Genomic DNA, 22,462 nt, shown 5'->3' with positions numbered 1-22,462 from the left:
TTGGATGCAGCCCAAAAGGCCCTGTTAAAACACAAACATCCCAGCTGCTGTGCCATGCCCTGCATCTGGCACACAGTGAGAGGCTCCTGGAGAACATCTGATCTCCAATCATGTGGAGTGATCCCTGATGGGCAGCCCACCTGACACCAAATGCGCACAGCCACAGGAAGGCTGAGACAGAGACAGAACAGAGATGTGCAGGAATGAAAGCAGTGGCTGAATCAGGAGGAGGAGGGCTGCTAATTCAAAGCATGTTGCTCATCCCCAGTGGGCAAAGATAAAAACAATATGCTGGAGTGCTCTTATGGGGACCCAGAGGGGTTGGCTAGTCCATATGACAGGACAGGGTGGGTGGGTGGGTGGGGGGTGTGGAGTGAGTACGCCCCTTTGGCACAACATCCAGGGGAGGGAGCTGAAGAAGGGAATGGTTTTGCCTTGCTTGCTCCACTTTAAATACCTTTGCACAGAGCTCTGGCCACCGTGGTAAGATTGGAAGGCTTCACCTGCAGTCTTTCTGTGTGAGCATTGTCTGTTCTTCACCATGGATGCACAGCACTGCAAGATGAATGGAGACTCCTTCCAGGTGAGCAGTGCGGCCTATCTCTAACCCTAACCCAAACTGTAACCTTAACCCAAACTGCAACCCTAAAATTAACTGTAACCCTAAGCCCACATGCTTGCAAATCTTGTGCCCTGTTCTCCGAAATGCCCATGACGGGAGAAAATAAGGTGCATGTCTCATGTTTTGCAGTCCTTGGTTGCCACCGTTGTCCCTTTTGGAAGCCAGTGGTGTTGTGCTCTCAGACATGCAGTGGGGATGAAAATGAAAACATAACAAGGGGAGAAAGAAAGGAGAGATGTCAGAGAACACAAAAAAAATCCTTGCATATAGGGAAAATAGAAGAAGCAGCAGAAAAAAAAAAAAAGCAGCAAATTAGAGAGGTCTCTTTAGCCCAAGTAATGAAAGCAAGCTGCTAAAGTAATGCAGCTGAAGTTATGTGCTTCTGTGGCTGAGCTGTTTGTTAACTTTTTGCAATCTGACTACCATTTTTAATGTTTGCTGACTTACGTTGAACCCTTTGTTTTGGAAAATTCAGGAAAATACTGAAATCCGTGTATTTTGGTTATGGGCACTGTAGTTAGTACAGGAGTAAGTGATGTTAACTTGAGGACAGCATAGTTAATTATTAGGACAATATTTTGTCCTGCACAGTGCCTCTGATGGCAAAGAAAAACTTCTACAGATATGCAAAAAGAGCTTCATATTCCAGAACTGTTCCTAGGGATATAGCAGCCAAGGAAGCTTGGTTTCCTACCTCTTTGTGTGCAGTGTGGTTGAATTTCACCCCAGATTTGTTAGCATTTCACCTTGTTACTTCTCCAGGTTGTTTAATTGCTTGGCCATGGTGAGATCTATGGGAGCTGAGCATCTAAATGTCGTAAGAAAATGGACACTAAGTGGCTTGGAAACTAGTTCCATTTTCAGAAGTAACTTAGGAATCTTATTTTCTTTAAAATACTTCCCCCCCCCCCCTTTTTTTTTCTCTACTATTTATTATGTCTACTAACTCTGTCACTTGAGACAGAGAGGTGAAAGTTTACTCTCTCTGAAACTTCAGGAAACATTTTCTTTAGCTTCAGCAGTTGTGGAATTCCCGCTGAAGGGCTTTACTCAACCATCTCAGAAATGGATTAGAAGGCTGGCAGGTCTGTGTTATAGTCCTCTAGTACAGCCGTGTGTACTAGAAAGGCAATGTCAATGCCTGTGTGAAGTAGTTAATGAAAAACTTAGATTTGTATTGCACTCAGGCAAACTGTCCTTGCATCTACACATCACTGATGTAAGAGATAGTGCTAGGTCCAGAAACCGATGTATCTGTTTGTCAACTTGTTCTTATTTTACTTCCTAGGAAAAAAGACTAAGAGCTGACTTTTTAATTTTATTTTTATTATTATTATTTTCCATGCAGTATTTATAGATAACATATTAATATCATACAGGCAGTATTTCAGTGACAATGAAACAATCTGTTCAACTCTCAATCATCATTACAGAAATAAAAGAGTAGGACTGACCCAAAGGTGCAATCCATCCCTGTATGAGGATGAAAGACAAGAAATTAGAATGAGAACTGAGAATGGATAAACTGTGATCAATAGTAAAAAAATATGCATATGTAGTACAAAAAGCTCAGCAATAGGTTTGGGTATTTATGTTGATGTGTTTGTTCCAGTGTGTGCTGCCTGAACATACATATATAGATAAAAACTAGTTAGCAGCCAGGAAATCAGTCATTTTAATCTTCCTTCATCTTGCACTGAAAATCTCTTCCTCTGTGGACAGAATCAAACATGCACTAATTTTTGAACAAAGACCTCCCAGTGAACTACATTCAGATGCAGATGTGCAAGAAGTTAATAACTGTCATCATGTTTGCAGAACTAGTGCCCAGTCCCTTCTGCAATGTGCCTTTTTCTTAAGCACCAACATAAACTAATTTACAAGAGTGGGAAAATGAGTGAAAATAGCCTGAAAGTGTCATGCAAATCCATGCTAGTCACCAACGAGAATATATCTGCTTTGGAAAGAAGTCTTCCGAGGCACTGAGGGCAATCTTATGGTGTAAAGAAATCAATTAATATCAAAATTCCCCTGAAAATGAAACTGGGTAGAAAAATCAGTTGTATCTCTTTGGCAGTGAATACTTACATTAGCAGCAGCTTAAAAGACAGCCTGAAGAATCAGCAATTATGTATTTTACAGAAGAAGGTAATTTATTATAATGCTGCCTCAGGACATGTAGTGTCACCAAGAGTTTTATAGCTTCCAAGCAGTTGGATTTAATTATTAATGTCTATTACAAATGCTGCCTTTGCTATTTTTAAGGACAATATAGCAAACCAAAACCCTTTATACTCTGATTTATATGTTACATTTAGCAATAGCTAAAATGAGGTCAGATTCTGACTAAAAATGTAGATCCTAATAAGGAAAAAGTGGAAGGATAGATACACTGAGTTGGGTTTTGACTTAGGACTTGTTACATCAGCACCGCTATGTGTTACGAATGTCTGGTGTGATCTTTGAAATGCCATCCTGACGTTATGCATCCAAGGCCAGTAGAAGTTAAAAAAACACAAATAAGGTCTTACTGTGTGTTCCAAGAATTTGTGGTGGTTGTACACTGTACATATTACACTGATAGTAGAAATGTTAAGCAATTCGGTGTTGCTGTTTTATCTAGAGTATTAATGAAACAGAAGCTAGGAGGTGTCTCACTGTAGTCAAAACCAGAGTAATGTTTCCAGTATTCCCTGAGCTTGATACACTTGAGAAGTAAAGCAGGGCAGAAATGGAGGGAAGCTGTTTTCATTTTTTACTACCTTCCTCACCCATGGGACTTAATTTAAGGGAATATATTGTGTGTCTCTACCATCATAAACAAGGACAGCCCCAAAGTGGTTCTCTTTCCCCTGGAAGCAACAGTTGTTTAAATCCTTTTTAAAAGATCTTCATGTTCTCCTTACGTTGCTAATGCAGTGCAAAAGAGAGGTGGAGAAAAGCAAAACTGACTCCTGGGGTGAATATAATGATTTTCTTTCTCACTTCTTTCAGGAATCCGTGTACATTGAAGAGCCCTCAAACAAAAATGGCGTGATTTCTTTGATTTTCTCTTTGAAAGAAGAAGTCGGGGCACTGGCTAAAGTTCTGCGCACATTTGAGGTAAATATTTTTCTTCATGAGACCCAACCATGTATTTATTTTTTCCCACTGCAGCAGCATTTGCTCTGCATGTTCTCAATTCTATTTGATTGCCACTGTGGCATTATTTATTTATTTATTTATTATTTTCTGGAGTTGAAAGCATGGGAAGTCCTGTAACAGGAGTTTCCTTTTTAGGCTCAAACCTTGCAGTGTTTTCATTTAAAACCTCCACCTTTAACTGACACGAGGATGAAAAAAATACATTTTTTTTTTTTTTTCCCCTGCATTTAAAGAAGGGTGTATTCCATTGCAGCAGCTAAAGTAAGAAGCAGAAGTGAATTGGGCAATAACCTGAGACTGACATTTGTGTAGGGATATGTACAACGAAGAAAGGCAAATATAACCTGATAATGAGCCATGTGGAATAAAGCATTTCTATGTGGAGGAATAACTGCCCTCTAAGCACCTGTGAAGCCCAGTAAATCTGACATAAATGAACCTACCATCTCCCCGTATTGGTAGTTCTACAGAGAGTAGGAGGGTACCTCCAAAGCAGTATGAGAAAGGCAGCGTTTTGCAGTTTGTTCACTCCCAAGGATCATACTGGCTTAATTGGAAAGCTTTAGGGGATAAAGGGAGCCATTTACATTCCGGGACATTGTATGCCTGTTTATTCTTAAAGAAATATTTCCCAGATGTCATGGATGCCAATTAATAAGCACGAAAGCCTTCCAGTTCAGAATGGTTATGTTGCAACATGTTTAGGTATGTACTCTGTGCTCCCATGCAAATACTCCGTGCTCCCAAGCAAATATGCTCTGTTATATTGGTTTTGCAACTTAAAGAAAAACAAACAACACATTATCACATGTTTGTTGTGTCTGAAGGCAGTTCTTTCTGCGGAACTCTGTAAGTTGTGGCATGCATACTTTCTGTTCATAAACTGAATTGTCAAAGAAATGAAATATTTGTGTTCTACAACTACAAATGAAGAATAATTATGAATTATGGGCCATATTTGACTCATTAAGATGAATTGGAATTCATACTAATGACAACAGACCTTGCCTAAATCTGTGAATTGACTACTGCAATTCAGTCCTGCAAAATGCCTATATGTTGGCAGCATGTATGTCTTCTAATGAACTAAGGAGGTCTAATGATATTCCATTACTAAGTGCATTACCATGTCGTAAGCAAATTATTATAATTTCTAAAGGAAAACTGCTATGGCAAGGAGATATGTAGCTGCCTAAAGGATATAACATTTCTGAATCCGAAGCAGGTACCTAAAGGAAGCCAGCTAAATCATGGCTTTCAGTCATGGCATCCAAAAGGACAGAAATTCAGGTAAAGATGCCAATGCTTTTAAGTGGGTGGATTGATGACTAGACTAAGTGATCTTAGTGATCGTTTTCAGTCTTACTGGTCATGATTCTAGAATTCTTTGATTAGTATCCCACTGAGTCAATTCTTTTTCTGAAAATTTACAGCCTCCCCCCAGCACCAAGATTTAGAAAAGACCTGGCATAGGTGCTCCTAGGCTAGCTTTACACTCTGTTGGCAACTCAGTAGAGAAATTGATGGTTCTCTCCTTGTGTAAGAGTGAAGGATCTCTATGCCTGAGGCAACTACATCTATTCTATCCTTGCTTGATAAAAACAGCTGCTAGACTCAAGTCAGTGGCAGGAGTAGGTCCAGAACCACTGTTGGTGGGCTCTTCTGTAGACCGAGACCCCCCACAATGTCCCAAGAGATGGTTGTGGCCTAAGGAAATGTGTCAAGTTGGTCTGAGAGGAGTGGTACAGAGAGGAGATGTGGGTGCGGCTCTTCTGTCTGTTACTGCCTTGTGTAGCCACATGAAGTGGTAAAAAAATAAAAACCCCACAATATGCGATCAGTCTGTTCCCTAGAGCAGCAGCAGTGATGCAGCTTCCAGCCTTTGCTGTGGTTCCGTCAGACAGGTAGCTAATCACCACACAGTCATTTGCTCACTCCCCCTGCTTCCCAGTGGGATGGGGGAGAGATTAGGGGGAAAAAACAAGCAGAATTCATGGGCTGAGGTAAAACTATTTACTAAGATAGAGAAAAGGAAAAGTATAATAGTTCTGACTGTATATATATCTATAAATATAGAAATGTATATAGACAGTGATGCACAAGCAATTGCTCACTACTCACTGACTAATGTCTAGCTAGCTCCCCAGTGAGTGAAAGAGTGCCAGATTAACTCCCATCCCCTTCAAAACTCCTTCCACGTGATGCCATATGGTATGGAATATCCCTTTTGCCAGTTTAAGTCAGCTGTCCTAATTCTATTCCCTCCTAGCTCCTTGGACCCTTCACTTTGAATGGCCTTGGTTCTGTGCAACTATAAACATGAGTGTGTTATCAATATTGTTTTTCTCCTAGAACCAAACCATAGCATCATACCAGACACTCTGAAGAAAACAATTCTTCTAGGTAAAACTAAGACACCCCTACAGAGGGATGAACCTCTGCGTCCACTTGCATTATGGTTGGCGTTGGCTGTGCATGGTGAATTCAGAACCTCCTGGTCCTTATCAAAGGCTGTATCTGCACAAGCTGTCAGGGCTTTTCAAGGAACTTGGGCATGGGAAAGCAGGTGGAGAACAGCACGATGCGCTCTCTTCCTGCCAGCTGGCTCCTGGGAGTACAAAATAGGCCGTGCCTCCAGCTTTGGCTTTGAGGATTTTGCCTCTTCTCTAGCCAACCTATAAATCTACACTGAGCCTGGAAGAGAGGCAGTGTTAAAAAAGCTGTAAATTTGAGAGTATTGAAAAGAAATCGTCTCTCAAGAGAGGGAGGCTCAGAAGCAAGGTTCAGATTGAGAAATGAAGGCATGAGAAGACACTTAAAGAAATGAGAGACCTAGCACTGCCAGCAGCAGCCAAGCTGCTTTTCTGTGAAGTAGATCTCCGTGTGGACAAGGGGAGGTTCTTTCTCCTCTTTTTAAGAGCTGGAGCAAAAATTTCTGTCATGTTGCAAGGACTGTTATGTCATTCTTGTATCCCTGCTTAGGATGCAGGAGCATCTGCTCACATCCAAGCTCACATCCTGCATATGCTCCACTTTCATGCTGGGCTGACACATGACCAGGTATCAGCTTCTATTCCAAGCTGGCCTTCAGTGCAGCAGGATCCTGAGGGGAGCTGCTCTGTTCTTAGCTTTCTGGGAGGCCCAGAAACAATGGCACACCAAGCATCGTGGTTGCTCCCTAGTTTAGATGGAGCAAAACTCCTGAAGAAGTGCCCAGTGAAAAGCTCCCAGTTCCAAACACAGTCCAGATGAACTAGGTAAGCCTTTACTGTGGGCCAGGGTGGACTGAAGGTAGGGACACCTCCTATTCAAGCAGGTGAATGCACAAAGACAGTCGCTACAGAATGCTCATGTCTCAGAATTACATCCTGTAACTGTGGCACCAAATCTAAGGGAATTTTAGTGTCTTGCAAAATAGTCTGTTAAGTGTTCACCCTATTCAAACTTCCTTCAAAATCGCTCATACAGCTGACAGAGTGCCACTTGCTCTCTCATCTCCTTTTTGCTAAGAGACCCAACCTCTTTTTTTCTATTGAGGTCTTAGTTGCACACAAGGTGGTGTCTGCAGTAATAACTGTTGCTTTACATGTGTAGCTTGTGTTTTTTTCTAAAGAATCTCCTCTATGTGCTCAGCTTCTTATGTCTGCTGACTTTATGTTCAAAACCTTCTTTATTAATATCTACTTTTCTTGACATTTGCTTATCTCACATTCTCTCAGTGTATTGCAGTTCTAGGTCAATGTGCAACCTTCAAAAAGAATAAGTAGATGCAATAGCTCCTCAATCATGTCCAGCAATAAGCAAATCATTAATCCACTTTCTTTCCATGCTAGCTGATCTGTGTGTATATTGGCATGTGGCAAAGATTTGCTTTTTGGTTAAATAACCAAACTCAATTATTTTCACTTGAAGAACCACTTTATACCTAGTTTTTATCCATCCCACTGTGGATGCAGCTTGTCCATGGGCTCTGCTTGGAAAATCTTCTGTCTTCATTGTAAGCTTGAGGGTAGTGTACAGACAGCATAAGCCCATCATCAGAATCACTACACTCAATTTGAATAGGACCTTCATTATACTATGGCACTAGTTTGCGCAGCCATACACTGATTGCTTGGCTTATAGTGTTAGAAAAGACAACAGCTACAAAGCCAAAACTGGTATAAAACAGAACCTCCCACATAAGCAAAATATCATGCTTAAAATCAGGAAGACAGAGTAGTCATTATGTTTCTTCTTTGATTCACTGAATCCCTTCTTCTCTTCTCTGACATGACTATCATCAAAACCAGAGCAGAAGTTCAGTACAGGATCTGGCTTTCAGCTGTGTTACTTCCAGTGAGTAGGGCACTAGCTCACAACCACACTGATTTGCACCAAGTAGAACTCCTGCTCTCAGAGTAAATCACTACTCATTGGAGGAATGGTTGGGAATGACAGGCTGCACTAAAAAAGACCCTGAGCTTTCAGAGCCAGCAAGGATGACTGCGTTTTTTTTCTTCTTTGTAGCTTACTTTATTCATCAGAAAGTCCAAAGTGACGTTCATCTCTTCATCCCTTGGGCTGGCGTTGGCTCCGTGGTGTTGTTTCTAAACCAGTAGAGGCAGGCAGTCACTTTGGCCAGGGTATCGGAGATGCCTGCACTGATTGGTGAACACACAGGCCTGCCTCTCCACTGCAGTACATATCTGAACATCTACAACATCTTTTCCATATGTGAATTCAGTGTCCTTGTTCCATGCTCTCAGGATGGTTCTACCTCTTTCTAGGGCCAGTGGAGCAGGGCTTTTTGATCAAGTGAAATATGACATTTTATACAGGGGAATGCTTTTCTTCTAATTTTTATTTATTTATTTATTTATTTAGGTTTTATTTTCTTGTTATGTTATGTCAAACACTTCATGCTAAACTTCCATGCTGGAGAGGGGACAGGTGCTGATGTGGTCCCCTCTGGATCCCTTGGTATCCGTAAGTCTGTTCATGTAGTGTAGGCAATGGCAGATGTGAGGGAGTAAATGTGGAAGCTCTGTCTTTAGCTGAGAATCTAACTCTTGGACAGTAAAATTGAATACAATTTCCTTAGTCTTCACTTTAGGAACCTGTGGCTGAAAGCATCTTTGCAACTTCCTAACTTCCTTGATCTATGAAAATTAGGCAGTGAATTTCTACTAGTCAAACCTAGTGAGCACCCTGGTCTAGCTGTCCTTCTCTGATGAGGATTTGGACTAGTTGATCTTTAGATGTTCCTTCCAACTCAAACAATTCTATGATTCTACTATTCCTCTGAAAGACTTTTCCTTCTCTTTCCTGAACTAACTTGTGGTAAGGGCTAAAAGAACTCATCACTTATGTTGTTGTTGTTCCCATATAAGGAATACAAGTAAATCCTTATTCTGGATGATTTCATTCAAGTTCTCACTGAATGCTCATCAACAGTGTTGTAGAGCTGTTGCTGGTCTTCATCTAATAACAAGGTGGGATCTCTTGATGAAGCCAAGCTTATTTAAGTCAATACTCATGTACACAAGCTGGAGATGGATTTCACAGTGCTACTTAGTTTTAGCAACCATGTTCTGGAGCACTTAGAAATACTAAAACAGAAGAAGATACAAATGCTACATGAGGCATTAGTTCATATCATTTCCAGAAAGTATCCATCTCCACTCAAAGCTTCTCAAACTAGCTATGAGAATGCAACTTTTACAAGATTCAGTCCACTAAACTAGTTGAGGAATGGCAACTTCTGCTGCCAGTAGCCTGCACAAGATTGCTGATGTAGTTACATCAAACTGACTGGATCCCAACGGTGTGGGGATGTTGCAGCATGGGAGACACTCTGTTAGCATGGTACAGATGGCATAATCTGAGGAAGAGGACAGAATTGCTCCAGGGCATCTGAGAAGAAATCAAGGATGATTTCTAGCTGTGTGGAAAGGTAGTCGGGGAGACAATCTTTCTGTCTCTTCTACTGCCTTTGTAGTGAGTTGGTATCCATATTGATAAAGCCTTTCATTCAAAAAATCATGACTTCAGCAAAAGAGGCTTTGTTTCAACTTGGTTTTTGAGCCCTCAGGACATCTCTTGAGATTTATTTCTCTAATGGGAAGTGATAGAAATACAGGCAATTTGAATACTCAGTTAATGAAAGTTAGGATCTCTTACCCCCAGGAGTGGGTAGCAGCAAGAAATTTTGAGAGACTTCTGATGATAACTTCAGGAAGTCAGACAACACCATACTCTTGTGATCTTGCTTAAATATTAGAACTAAATGCTTCCCTTAGTCCTCGAGGCAGAATCTATTCTGTTATTCACACTTGCACTGCTTTGGATCAAATGCAAAGTGAGCTGCTACCCCTCCTCTACTAACACAGAGTATTCCAGCAGGCATGTGGCTGTATCATGGATCATGATGAGAGACTCAGTCTTTATGTTGGCCATAAACATGAGGAGAAGTAGGGGAACATCAATGTGCTGCAAGTTCTTCACAAGTGTAGTGGCCACAATGGGTCAAATTAAACAGAGGAATGCCAAATCTTGAGCTTTGTGTTCAAGTTATTTCTACCAGCTCTAAAACAGTAAGGACAGGAGAGACAAGTTTGGGTGTAAATCCAACGTCACTCATGACAGACCAGATCTTCTGAAACTCAGAGTTGGTATCCAACAACAAACATTAACTCAGAAATCTTGAAACTTCACCAGATAAATAGATGATTTGCCCTATCCTTGGAGGTACTAAAGCCAGGTTGGATGGGGCCCTGGGCAGCCTGATTTGATAGGTGGCAGCCTTGCCCATGGCATGAGTTTGGAACTGGGTGGGTTTTGTGGTTGGGCTTTGAGATCTCTTCCAACCTTAGCCATTCCCTGATTCTATGATCTAGAATTTGTGTTAGTTGTCACTTCAGAACATATACTGTAAAGATTTCAAGCTCTACTAATTACACAGAGATTGAAAATTGCTCAAAAATAAAACCAAAAGCCCCCATCAACGTTTTTCAGGTAGCCATTTGGCTTCAGATGTTAGAGGTTTAAACTAATGAGAAACTTGATACCACTGCAATATTCAACAATACTAAGTATACAGTTTAGAATGAGGTGAAACTATGAACAATAAACACTAGATGGAGTTCTTGGACTAGAATGAAACTGAGTTTTTTAAACAACACTGTTAATGGAACCACTGTAAGTATTTAGAAATTGGGAGTTTGTTATAAATGCACTGCATAAGACAGCATGCTTCTATGAGAGAGGCAGATCAGGGATGTATGCTGCTGAATTCCTCCTTTGAAAACAGTTACCAGAAGGGTTCTCCCTTCAGCTGCTCTGCTGCTGTGTCCTGAAGCCTTCACACAAGGAACTACTGGATTGGTTTTGCATGTCACCGAGCTGCACATGCCCCTTGAATAACAGCCAAAATGGCTTCAAATCCTGCAGGAAGGCAGCTATGCTAGTCCTAGGTGTAAGGAAAGAGGTGACTCTCTCTATAAGATCCTTCTGTCCTGTAGTTATTTTTTTTTGTTTTGTTAGTTTGTTTCTCCCAATCTCCTCTTTTTTTCTATGGTACTTTGGGAGTCACTGATACTTCTGCTGCCTTGTGCCCACCCCATGACTTGTCTCTTAGTTCTCAAACCCAGCATGTTCCCTCCATTTTGCAGGAACTATTGGTTGTTCAGCTGGTTACTGAGCCCAGTTGGAGAACTGGTACAGCTGACGAATCACCTGGCCAAAAATAAAATATACAGTTTGAGGAAACCTGTGAGATGTCTCACACAACTACACTACCCCTGGGTGAAGGATGTTGAGTGGGGAAGAGAAGTAGTTGGTAACAGCTGCTGAATAGAGATGTTACCACAACCTCTGCAACAAACTGGACCCAGTTCTCTTGTGATACTAAGCAGATACAGGGTATAATGCCCTAATGCACCAGTGGAAAGTGAATGTAAAGCAGCACTTCGGTGTGTCTGGATCACCCTTTGCATAGAGATGTATTTTACACTCGCTTTCTACCTTTGTGAGTGGCTATGCCAGGGGGGTGCCAGCCCCATGTTACTACACTGATCTTCATGTTGTGGTCACGGTGAAAGGGTCCTGTGCCTGCTCTCTGTCAAAAGCTTCCCAGCTTGGAGTTATTTGAATTTCTATCTCCTGGCCAATCTGCCGCCCAGTGCCTCACTGTGCAGAGGGGACAATGTGCAGTCTGTTTGTGAAATGGGGCTTTGGAGGCCTAAAACAAATTGTCCTCAGGGCCCAGCACAGTGACAGCCATTCTCTGCCCGCAGACAGCCCCATGAGGACAGTATCTCTCCAGAGCAGCAGTTGTTGGTGAATGAGCTTTTGACCTTTTCAACTTATTGTATTGGTATCTAGCCAAACAATTTAAGTTCATCTGTAGTGTGTGACACTCAGAAAACAGAGGAATGACATGCATGCTGTTTCCTACAAAGTAATAAACTGCCTTTTGTGGTGGAGTGAATGAGGCCTTTACTGCTGATGGCCAGATGCCCCCCTGCGCTGTGCAAGCACTGAGAGCAGCAAAGAAAACCTTAAAGTGCTTGAGAAGCTCAAGCTAGAGGGAGGTAGAGAAAAAAAAGTCTTCCCTCTTTCTTCCCTGTAGGTCACAAATAGATCCTTGCAGCATTTCTTCATGGATGAAATCCTGACCCCACTGCAGGGGGTTTATGCTGACACTAGTGGGGCCATCATTTCACCCCATGTAGTCTGGGATCTACTTGAGCCTGAAAGCAGAACAGCAGTGTCAGTTTGACTGCTGAAAACCATGCGTTAGCTCCTCTAACTCCTCTGTGTTTACTCTTTAGGCCAACATTTTCTCAAAGGGTGAACTCTTTTCCCTATAAGTGAGAAACTGTGACCCAGACATGGTTGTGGTTGTCGTGGGAGCCCGAAGGAAGGTCAACACTGACTAAAATCTGTTAAAAAGGTTTTTTAAAAGGTTTCTAAAAAATATGGTGTTAGCTACTGATTGCTTTACTTTTATCATACTTCGCTTGTCATGGTGACAGCTGAAGTCAGATGCCATCTAGTTACAGCTATGGTTGCAAATAATCCCTCTCTTCATAGCTAGGAGGTGCTGCTGTTTGAAAGTGGAGGTCCTTGTTGAGACAGATTTTTACTTTCTGCATTAAAGAAAAGATTTTGTTTTTGTTGAGAAAGTGATCAGATTCTGGAGCAGCTTGCTCAGAGAGGCTGCAAAGTTCCTATCATCTGCAGAGATACTCAATATCTAACTGAACGCAGTCCTGAACAGTCAGCTTTTGTGAAGTCTACTTGAGCAAGTGCTCAGACTGGGTGATTTCTGTAGGTCCCATGCACTCTCATTGACTGCAATTCTTTGTTTTTTGCTATTCTATTCTCTTACAAAACCCACATTTTTATTTACACAACCCTGGGCTACCTTTCTGGTGCAGATCCATGTTTCCTATTGGATCTCTGCCCAAAACCTGCTCACAGACCTGGAAGCTGTGGAGGTGGCTTTGCAGATGATTCTGTTGCCTGGGCAGAATCTTAGATCATAGGACAACCCAATCCTTGCTTTAATGACCTCCTTTAAAAATGTTCATAAATACAGCAATCACCTTCTGTTAAGAGGGAGAAACTTTTTTTCCCATATTAATCCTGGGAAAAATTCTTATCCACACAGATGAGATTCCAGTATGTTTACACTACTGGAGTTGTCATTTACAATACAAATCCTATTTGCAACTTGTATTACTTTTTTCAAAGGTTTATGTGGAAATGGTTTTTATACTGCTGCTTCTCAGTTTTCTTTTGCATCCCCTCCATTTTTAAAGCCTTCAGTCCAGTGGCCATCAGAGTCAAGTCTTTACTTATGAATTGTTAGTACTATATGGTATAAGTAGTTGACTGGTGCCTAGTCTTTATGTTGTATTCCTTCTTTCAGATGGTGTGTGACCAAAATCTTTCTTTCACATAGGAAAAAGGCATAAATCTGACTCACATTGAATCCCGACCTTCTCGTCTCAATAAAGATGAGTATGAGTTCTTCATTAACTTGGAAGGCAAGAATGTCCCAGCACTGGACAAGATCATCAAGTCCTTAAGAAATGATATTGGAGTAACAGTGCATGAGCTTTCACGAACAAAAAAGAAGGACACTGGTAAGGATACACTGGCAAAGATAATACTGACAAGGAGTATTCATGTCGCACACTTATTTCTTTTTTCTCCAACGAAAGTGTTACCCTTGGACCTGCATGATTGTGTCTCTTTCCTTCTGTCTACTTTGTGTTTATTGTAAGCTTTTTCATACAGATTTTTTCAATATAGATTGCCATGCTCCATTTTTTGGCCAAGTTTTTAACGAGGTCTCATATGAACTGGTGTTACAGTATTTTGTCTTCACAGGTTTGGTTGACACCACATGCAGTCTCTTAAGACAGCCTTATTGCAGCATGTTGATTCACCAGTTTTTGCTCATTTGCTGACTTCTTACAAACTCTTTATTTAATAGATGCTTCCTACAAAGTCCAGCAGCCTTTCAGATTATCCTCATTCAGAAAGGATCAGATAGAAAATGGAAGCATAACAAAACAAGAAGTGACCATGAAGCACAGACTTCCACCTTCATTTCCATCTCGTTGAATGTCTTTGCAACCTCATGAATCACACCGGAAAAACCTTGTGGTGTTGTGGAGGTGATAAGAGCCCAATTACATGCAAAGCCTGGCATGAAATGGTAGCATTCTCAGGGGGATAGTGCACTCCTTTAAACACCAGGATTTACTTTCCAACATCAGTCTCACGAGCTCTGTCCACTGGTCTCTGAAGCCTCTTCCCATGTGTGGCACTTGCACCTCTGGGCTGACATGAAACGAGGGGAGGAAAAGTTCCCAGAAGTGTCTGTTTCTCTTTCCCCTATTCTCTTTCATCCAGGTATATGCATATCGAACACTGTTTGCCTCTCAATTATTTGTGCCTCCCCTAACTTCTGCTATTGAAATTAGTGAAGCTCTACCACCCACTTCAGTGGGATCAGGAATAACTCTTCACTACTGGAAGAAGTTCTGGGAATATCAGAAGTAGTTCTGCATTTGGAGGAAATAAGGAAAGGTTTTCTGAGCTGTCACACTCCTAATTTTTGCTGGAGTTGGGACTGCCTTCTACAGTGGTGGCTGCCCAATGTTCACTCTGAGACATACATAAATGCCGCTTCAGATAACAGATGTGATTTTAATAGGATTTCAGACTTTAAATACTTTAGGTCTGGATTGTCCTCTTCCTTTCTAGGAACAACATGAAAGGACATTAATACCTTCATGAGATCAGGCCTGGTAATCCCTTTACCATCTCCTTTGTGTTCTCCCCATGACATTACATTTGAAGATGAAAACAAAGTTGGGAAATATTCTTTGGAGTCAGTTCTCTCCATTCATGAGATGGAGGGACAAAGGGTTCATTAGGTGATTTATGGTCGTGTCAAATAGAAGATTTTCTCCCTTTAGGACTTTTTTATTATTATTATTATTTCCAGGAGAAAGGTACAGGACCTAGCAGATTTACCATTGCTTTTGTTTTTCTAATTGTTATTATGAAGGTGTTAAAATTATATGCAAACCTAGGCCAGAGACAGATAGAGATGCAGCTCTAAATGCCATCCAGGGAGTTTTTGTGACTGAAATTCTGACCTCAGAGAAGTAAAAACACCCATGGTCTGCTGGTCTGCTGTAGGATTAGATTTCTCTGCATGTTAATGTGTTGATCAAAGCATTTTTTGAGCTAGATTATCCTAGTGTGTGAGTTCTGCAGAAAGGAAATTGATCCCCTTCCTTATGAGAGGATAACTTGTGTTTGTTTCTTAGTTTTAATTACTGAGAAACAGTATAAACTAGGAGCAGCTCATTGCCAAGGGAGGAGAGGAAGACTGATATTTCTTCTTGCTTTTCCCCTTTTTCTTTTCTTCTTCATATTTCAGCTTCTCTTGTGAGTAGTGAGGATCCAGTCAAACTGAAATCCCCAAAGAGCCACATCTGAAAATTCAAAGAAGCACTGCTTAGGGATTGAAATGTGGGTGGCAAATTCTCTGCTGAGGCAGATACGAGGGCAGACTGAAATGGAACATACTGAGCTGTAGGAAGAGTGGTAAAATGTAGCCCTTTATTTCCGATGGCATTAACAATTAATAGGCCTTGTGGTGCCTTTTAGGTCAGACTGCCTTTCAAAAGTATGCATCCTCTTGGCAAATCTGGTCACAACCTACAGATGTGCTTTTGTGAAATTTTATTCCCAGAGCACAGAATGAGAGTGATGCAACTCCAGGGAGCAAAATCACAAGCATATGGCTCATGGGGATATTGTCACACTCTTCTCAGCTGACAGGTAAAGCTGGGAATGTTTTTTCCCAGAGCCAATCTACAGTCCCATGAGTTTGATTCTTTCACCATTGCCTACATTTGCTCTCAGCCCTTCCTTTGTAAGGATTCACATTGCTCATGCTCATGATTTGAGCAGCAAACCCCTCTTTCATTCAGTTTCCCATAGGAAGCACATAGTTCTGCTCTTAGGGCAGTGCTTTGTGGAGAGTTAGAAAAAACTTACTGTCCTCTCTCAATAGCTAAGCATTAAACACATGCACGTGCTATATTGGACAAAGTATAAATGAAAGATTCAGTGTTTTTATTTTGTTCTGTGATTATTATTATTATTATTTATTATTATTATTATTATTATTATTATTATTATTATTAATCTGGACACTCTAATTGTTTTTAGGGTCTTTACTCTTGTAAAGGCAAAAGGCAGTTTTGGTTTTCCTTTCACACACCAAAAAGTTACAAATAGCAGGCTTAGATCAACAGTGTAATATCATCTGAGAGCAGACCAGCAAAATGCCATGAATGCAACAGTAGTTTTAAAGCTCCAGATGAGATGGGATAGCAGTCACTGGGCCAAATGGCTTTTGTAGAGATGGAAGGATTTGTTGTGAAAACAGTGTTTCTCTTAATAGCTCTTTTTGGAAACAAGATGGGTATCCGCAGACCTCTTAGACCCCATGAATAAAAAGAATTAAATATTATTCTGTTGCTGCATTAGGGAAATGCAGACAATTTATTGCATTTCTGAGACAGTCTGGAGGCTGATTTTCTGTAGAGGCCTTGTTTGCTAAACCCTGAGGCTGGCCAAGGCATTGGGGGCTGTTTAAAAAAGGGCTAAACCTGGGCCTCGAACTGCTATAAATTGCATAGACCTGTCTTTGACCCTCTTCACAATGATCCAAATGGAAGAGTTCTGTAGAAGTCCTTGCTGTCCTGCTTTGCTGACCCTCATATAAATGGCTTATTAGCATTCTGCTAAGCATTTGACCCCATGGTAATTTGGTCACCACTTGGGTGTCCAGAACAATCCCATAAATGCCGCTGTTTCACTTACAGACAAATCAATATTTATTACTGATCAGCCCACGTTTGCTCCTCAGACCTTCACAGAGGCCCAGTGTTGCAACAGCTTGCTCTGGCTATTTGTTAATGGCCATGCAGACAGACAGTGAGTCTGGCAATGGAGCTGGAGGAGGCTGTCACAAACAAAATATGGGACAGATTAATCAGGGGATAATTTGATTTGATAGTTGCTGGGGGGCGGAGGGGTTGGGGACAGCATCCAAGCACATCACAGCCACAGAAAGGCCCTTCTGCACCCTGATGCCTGTTGTTGGGGCTGTATGGATTGGGTGCTGTGGCTGTACCATGGTTGTTCTCAGCACCTGTGATTATTGTAGCCGGAAGTGCTTTAAAAGGTTCAGAATGTAACATTAGTTTACAGTGGTGCAAATAACCCAGAGCATCCATAGGATTCCTCTTCTAGATCCTACTGCTTTCAACCACTGGAGCTCTCCTTGAGCTACTGTCATTGCATGGAGTGTGTGAGGGGGGAACAGGGAATAAGTCTAGTACCTACAGTGGCTGTGCACCTAAAAGATAAGATGCTGTGCCTGTGTAAGGGGAAAGTAAGCTACCTATCTACAGGTAGTAGAGTCAGAGTCTGTCATTGCATCAGCCTTGGGCATCGGTCTGTCCTACAATTTATCACAATCTGCACTCAGGGAAAGCTGTGAATAAAATGTGTTTAATGAATGCAAATCATTATTATACACATTTTATCACTTCTTGAAATTGGAATGATTCAAACCATGGCCACCTTAAGCTTTCTAAATCAAGGCAGCAGATCCCTTCACATTTCACAGAATCACAGAATCACAGAATCACAGAATTACCCGGGTTGGAAGGGACCTCAAGGATCATGTAGTTCTAACCCCCCTGCCTAGCAGGGCCACCAAACATACACCTTTACTAGATCAGGTTGCCCAGGGTCCTGTCCAACCTGGCCTTGAACACCTCCAAGGACGGGGCATCCACAACCTCCCTGGGCAGCCTGTTCCAGGGCCTAACCACTCTTCTAGTAAAGAACTTTCCCCTAACATCCAACCTAAATCTTCCCTCCTTCAACTTAAAACCATTTCCCCTAGTCCTGCTATTATCAGCCCTTTCGAAGAGTTTACTCCCTTCCTGGGAGTAAGTTCCCTTCAGGTACTGAAAGGCTGCAATGAGGTCACCCCGCAACCTTCTCTTCTCCAGGCTGAACAAACCCAACTCCCTCAGCCTGTCCTCATAGGGGAGGTGCTCCAGCCCCCTGATCATCTTCGTGGCCCTCTTCTGGACCCTTTCCAAAATCTCCATATCTTTTTTGTACTGAGGGCTCCACACCTGGACACAGTACTCCAGATGGGGCCTCACAAGAGCAGAGTAGAGAGGGACGATCACCTCCCTATCCCTGCTGACCACCCGTCTCCTGATGGAGCCCAGGATCCCATTTGCTTTCCGGGCTGCCAGAGCGCACTGCTGGCTCATGTTAAGTTTCTCATCTATCAGGACCCCTAGGTCTTTTTCTGCTGAGCTGCTCTCAAGGACAACTCCTCCCAGCCTGTACAGGTGCCTGGGGTTCTTCCGGCCCAAGTGCAAAACCTTGCACTTTGCCGTGTTGAACCTCATTAGGTTCACCCGAGCCCAGCTTTCCAGCCTGTCAGGGTCCCTCTGAATGGCATCCGTTCCCTCCACCGTATCGACTGCACCATTCAGCTTGGTGTCATCAGCAAACTTGCTGAGGGTGCACTCCATTCCCTCATCGATGTCATTAATAAAGATGTTAAAGAGCACCGGTCCCAAATTTCCACTGTAGACCTCAGCCCCATTGGTCTTTCCAAACAATCTGGACCTTTCTGTTCATGGTGTATCCCTGGCAGAGGTGATTCCTCATTCAAACATTGGCAAATCCTTTCCTGTAGGGCTTTACCTGACAGGCAGCTTTTGTCAGGATTGTGATAGTGGGGTGTCAGCTCCCCTAACAACAGTGGGGAGTCTGAAGCACAAAGCAGTGTGGCAGTCCCCCACCCACAGCACACAAAAGTCAGTGGCAGAGCTGGGAGATAGATGCCATCATGTCCCGCTGCTTGTATAAAAAATAGGGGCAGGATGGCTGGGTGGCTCACCCCTAATACGGTAGAAGACAGTACTGACTCCTTTCTAGGAGTCAGTATAACTCTCTAACTCCTTCTAGTCACCTCCCCCAGCTGGTTTAACTTACAAGGCATCAAACAAAAAGGTCAGTGCCCTTTGGGGAAACAAACCAGCTAGTGGTAAAACCAGTGGTCACTGAGAAGATCTTCTGGGACTGTTGCTGCCATCTAGTGACTTTTTCAGGCCTGTCTATTAGGGCAAAGCAGAAGGGTGTGCAGCTCGAAATAGGGGACCAAGTCTAATGGGTCTCTGCAGAAATGCTGGTTGGAGCCGGGCTGGACGGAGACAGGAGCTGCATGGACAGAGTCAATATGATTGTGGGACCCCAGATTAGAGTGTGTAAGTGATCTGCATGCAGCCAAACCATGGCCACCCAAAAAGTGACTCGTGTTGCTCTGGCCACTCTGCGCAGGTGCCTCACAGAAACCCAGCACCACAAAAGCAAGGCTAAATAGTCCTGGAGGCAGCGTGATCCTCTTATCCCTTCGGTGGTCCATCAGGAGCCAGGATGATCCCTGTCAGCAAGGCACTGCGGGAGCTCACATAGCAGCTGCCAACAGAATCCTCAGAGGCTCTGTCCTTAGCGGGGGGGTGGAGGGGGGGCTTTTCCTGTGATCAGGTTAATTTGGCACAAAACCCAAAATCAAATGGGGAGGTATGGCTGAGTGGCAGTGCTCCCAGCTTAGTGAAGCCACACAGAGTGATGTTCTCCAGGCTGTCTGAGCAGGTGACCCTGTTCATTGAGAAGGTCACAAAATGAACTGCCAACATTTTACTGACAGAAATGGCTGAGAGATCTCAAGCTTGGAGCAGTAGACTTTAAAGTTATTCTATCCTACTGAGGATAGATCTGTCAGACTGACTTGTATGTGGAGTGGAGAGCATATGGGACCTGAATACAGAGCCTGAGAATAGGGTGCATCATTACATGGACCTGTTGTCTCTGACCCTCAGTAAAAGCAGAGTAGACCCAGAAATGACAAGGGTACAGCCAAACCCTCCTAAAAGAGGTGGACAAGAGATCATCCTAGCACAGCCAGTGTGAGTATGTGCCAGGCCTCTTGTTGCTGAGGGGAGTGCCGGGAGTGCCTACACTGCAAGTTAAGCATAGACATGGCTCCAAAGGTCTGGTCAGTTCCACGAGTCTTGCAATGAGCCCCTCCTTGTAGCTCAGTTGCTGTGAAGGCACTTGCTTTCCACTTTCCCCTGTCCAAGCACACCACATCTGGAAAGTCCCATTGTTCTTCCTTGCCCTCCACCTTATGACCTTCTGTAAACAGAAGGCCACAAAGGCATTCCATGCCATGTAGTCAGTGTGGTCCCATTTCAAATCCTGGCTGCACTGCAGGAAGCGGGTATAGAATGTGAGTTACAAGGCAATGAAGAACCAGGCCCAGAATTTTAATTAAATGAATACATTATTGTATAATGGGTGCAGTAATACAATGCTAGTTTGAGGTATCAGAGTGCCATTTATCATTTTATTTTGGCATCCAAGCCTAAGTGAGGCCACCAAGTAAGTCTTAGAAAGAGATTTTCAGAAGACATTCCTTTGAAACAGTTGATTTGAGCTACTGTGAAAGCAAGGACAGTCTGGAAAAATTCCTATGTTTTGGTAAGCCAAGAAACCAGAATAATAAACAGAAAATCATAAACATCACAAGCCAGCTCTGTGCCAAGGGCTGAACTTTCCTGATGCTCTGTATTTTTCCCACAGTGCAGAACAGCCACAAATTCAACACAACTTGCAGGGTTTGCTGTTGCCTCCTACTACAGGGAAGGAAGTCTGAAGACATTAGAACCTTACATGTGTTTCTTTATATTTATGTTTGAGAGTTGGATAGATGAGAAGGAGGCTCAAAAACCATCAACAAAGTCTCTGTTTCTGTTCTGCTTTGCAGTGCCATGGTTCCCAAGAAGTATCCAGGAGCTGGACAGATTTGCCAATCAGATCCTAAGCTATGGAGCAGAGCTGGATGCTGACCATCCTGTAAGAAAAAGAACTTAGGTGTTTGTTTGTTTGTTTTTTTGTCCACATGTTTCTAGTTATTTGGATAGACATTTTTCTCTTTTACATTTGCTCTGCTTTAAGACAAGTACAGTAGACTAAGTCTCAAGGTTTAGAACAAGAGAGGTGCTACATTTCTAAAGCTAGAATCAGTTCATTCCCTTCTATGAAGTAGATCAACCCCAAAGTTGCTTTAATTTAAGCAAATACCAGCAGGTCTAAAGAGTCGGAGACTTCATCAGAGCAGAAGGCCACCACAGGGACACCTAGGGTTTTCCCATATGGCTCTAATATGCTGACTTGAGACTCAGTTTATGAATCACTAGCAACAAAATCCTCAGAAGCAGAGTATAACAGCCTGGAGGTAGGAAGAATGTTTGTACATCTTATATCACAAACACACAACTGAGCTTAGAACATTGTGATGTAGTTGTTAAATCTGTCAGGAGTTTTGTTTGGTGAGACATGAAAAAAGAAAAGGTTCCTTTTTCAAAAGATTCATAGTTAAAGTGGTAGAGTTAGTTTTACTCACTGGCTTAGCTGAACATTTTTTCAGCTCTTCCAAATATAGGAATACTTGCTGCTTCTACTTCTTCTCCAAGCAAACAACAACTTATTTTCATTTGTCAATACACAGTGAGTTCCATGCAGTGCAAAAGAAATTGCTGCTATTACTTTAATTGAGATAGGTTGATTATAAATAAATTACATGCAGCGCAACAAAAATTGCTGCTATTAGTTTAATTGAGATGAGGTGATTAGTCATTCACTAGCTATTGCTTAATTCGAGAGGTGTTATGTATCATATACAATGATTCATGATACTCGGTGCAGTTGTATGAAAGGCAGAATGAAAAGAGATACACAGAGCCAATGGCCCCCTCATGTGTCATGTGGGAATAGACCACGACTGTGTTAAAAGAAAGAAACAAAAACATAGATGTTGAAGGGAATGAACAGCTCTGCTTCAGTTCCTAGAATTATTTAGAGAGAGCTTTATTCAGGTTGCATTAAGAAAGAAGACAACTTCTGGGTAAATAGACATGGCAACATAAAGAGTATAGAAACAGAGAAATTAAAAAATCCTTTGGAATTTTAGTACTGAAGTATGAGATTTGGCCGCAAGTACATCTATGCCATGCTAAT

General features: G+C 42.2%; 1 protein-coding gene across 1 annotated transcript in view; it reads left to right on the top strand.

Moving 5' to 3' along the window:
- The first annotated feature begins 387 nt into the window (after positions 1 to 387).
- PAH (phenylalanine hydroxylase) overlaps positions 388 to 22,462 on the top strand; it is a 39,931-nt gene continuing 17,856 nt past the window's right edge. The window contains exons 1-4 of the mRNA XM_015867612.2: positions 388 to 583; positions 3,617 to 3,724; positions 13,716 to 13,899; positions 21,210 to 21,298. Of these exons, the coding sequence (XP_015723098.1) occupies positions 542 to 583; positions 3,617 to 3,724; positions 13,716 to 13,899; positions 21,210 to 21,298 (423 nt within the window). The 5' untranslated portion in view covers positions 388 to 541. The remainder of the gene's footprint in view (positions 584 to 3,616; positions 3,725 to 13,715; positions 13,900 to 21,209; positions 21,299 to 22,462) is intronic.

This window comes from Coturnix japonica, chromosome 1 (genome assembly GCF_001577835.2).
Source record: "Coturnix japonica isolate 7356 chromosome 1, Coturnix japonica 2.1, whole genome shotgun sequence".
In the NCBI taxonomy this organism is placed as follows: domain Eukaryota; kingdom Metazoa; phylum Chordata; class Aves; order Galliformes; family Phasianidae; genus Coturnix; species Coturnix japonica.
Note: the sequence above shows the minus strand (reverse complement) of the source record. Positions and strands in the feature narration are given on the sequence as shown.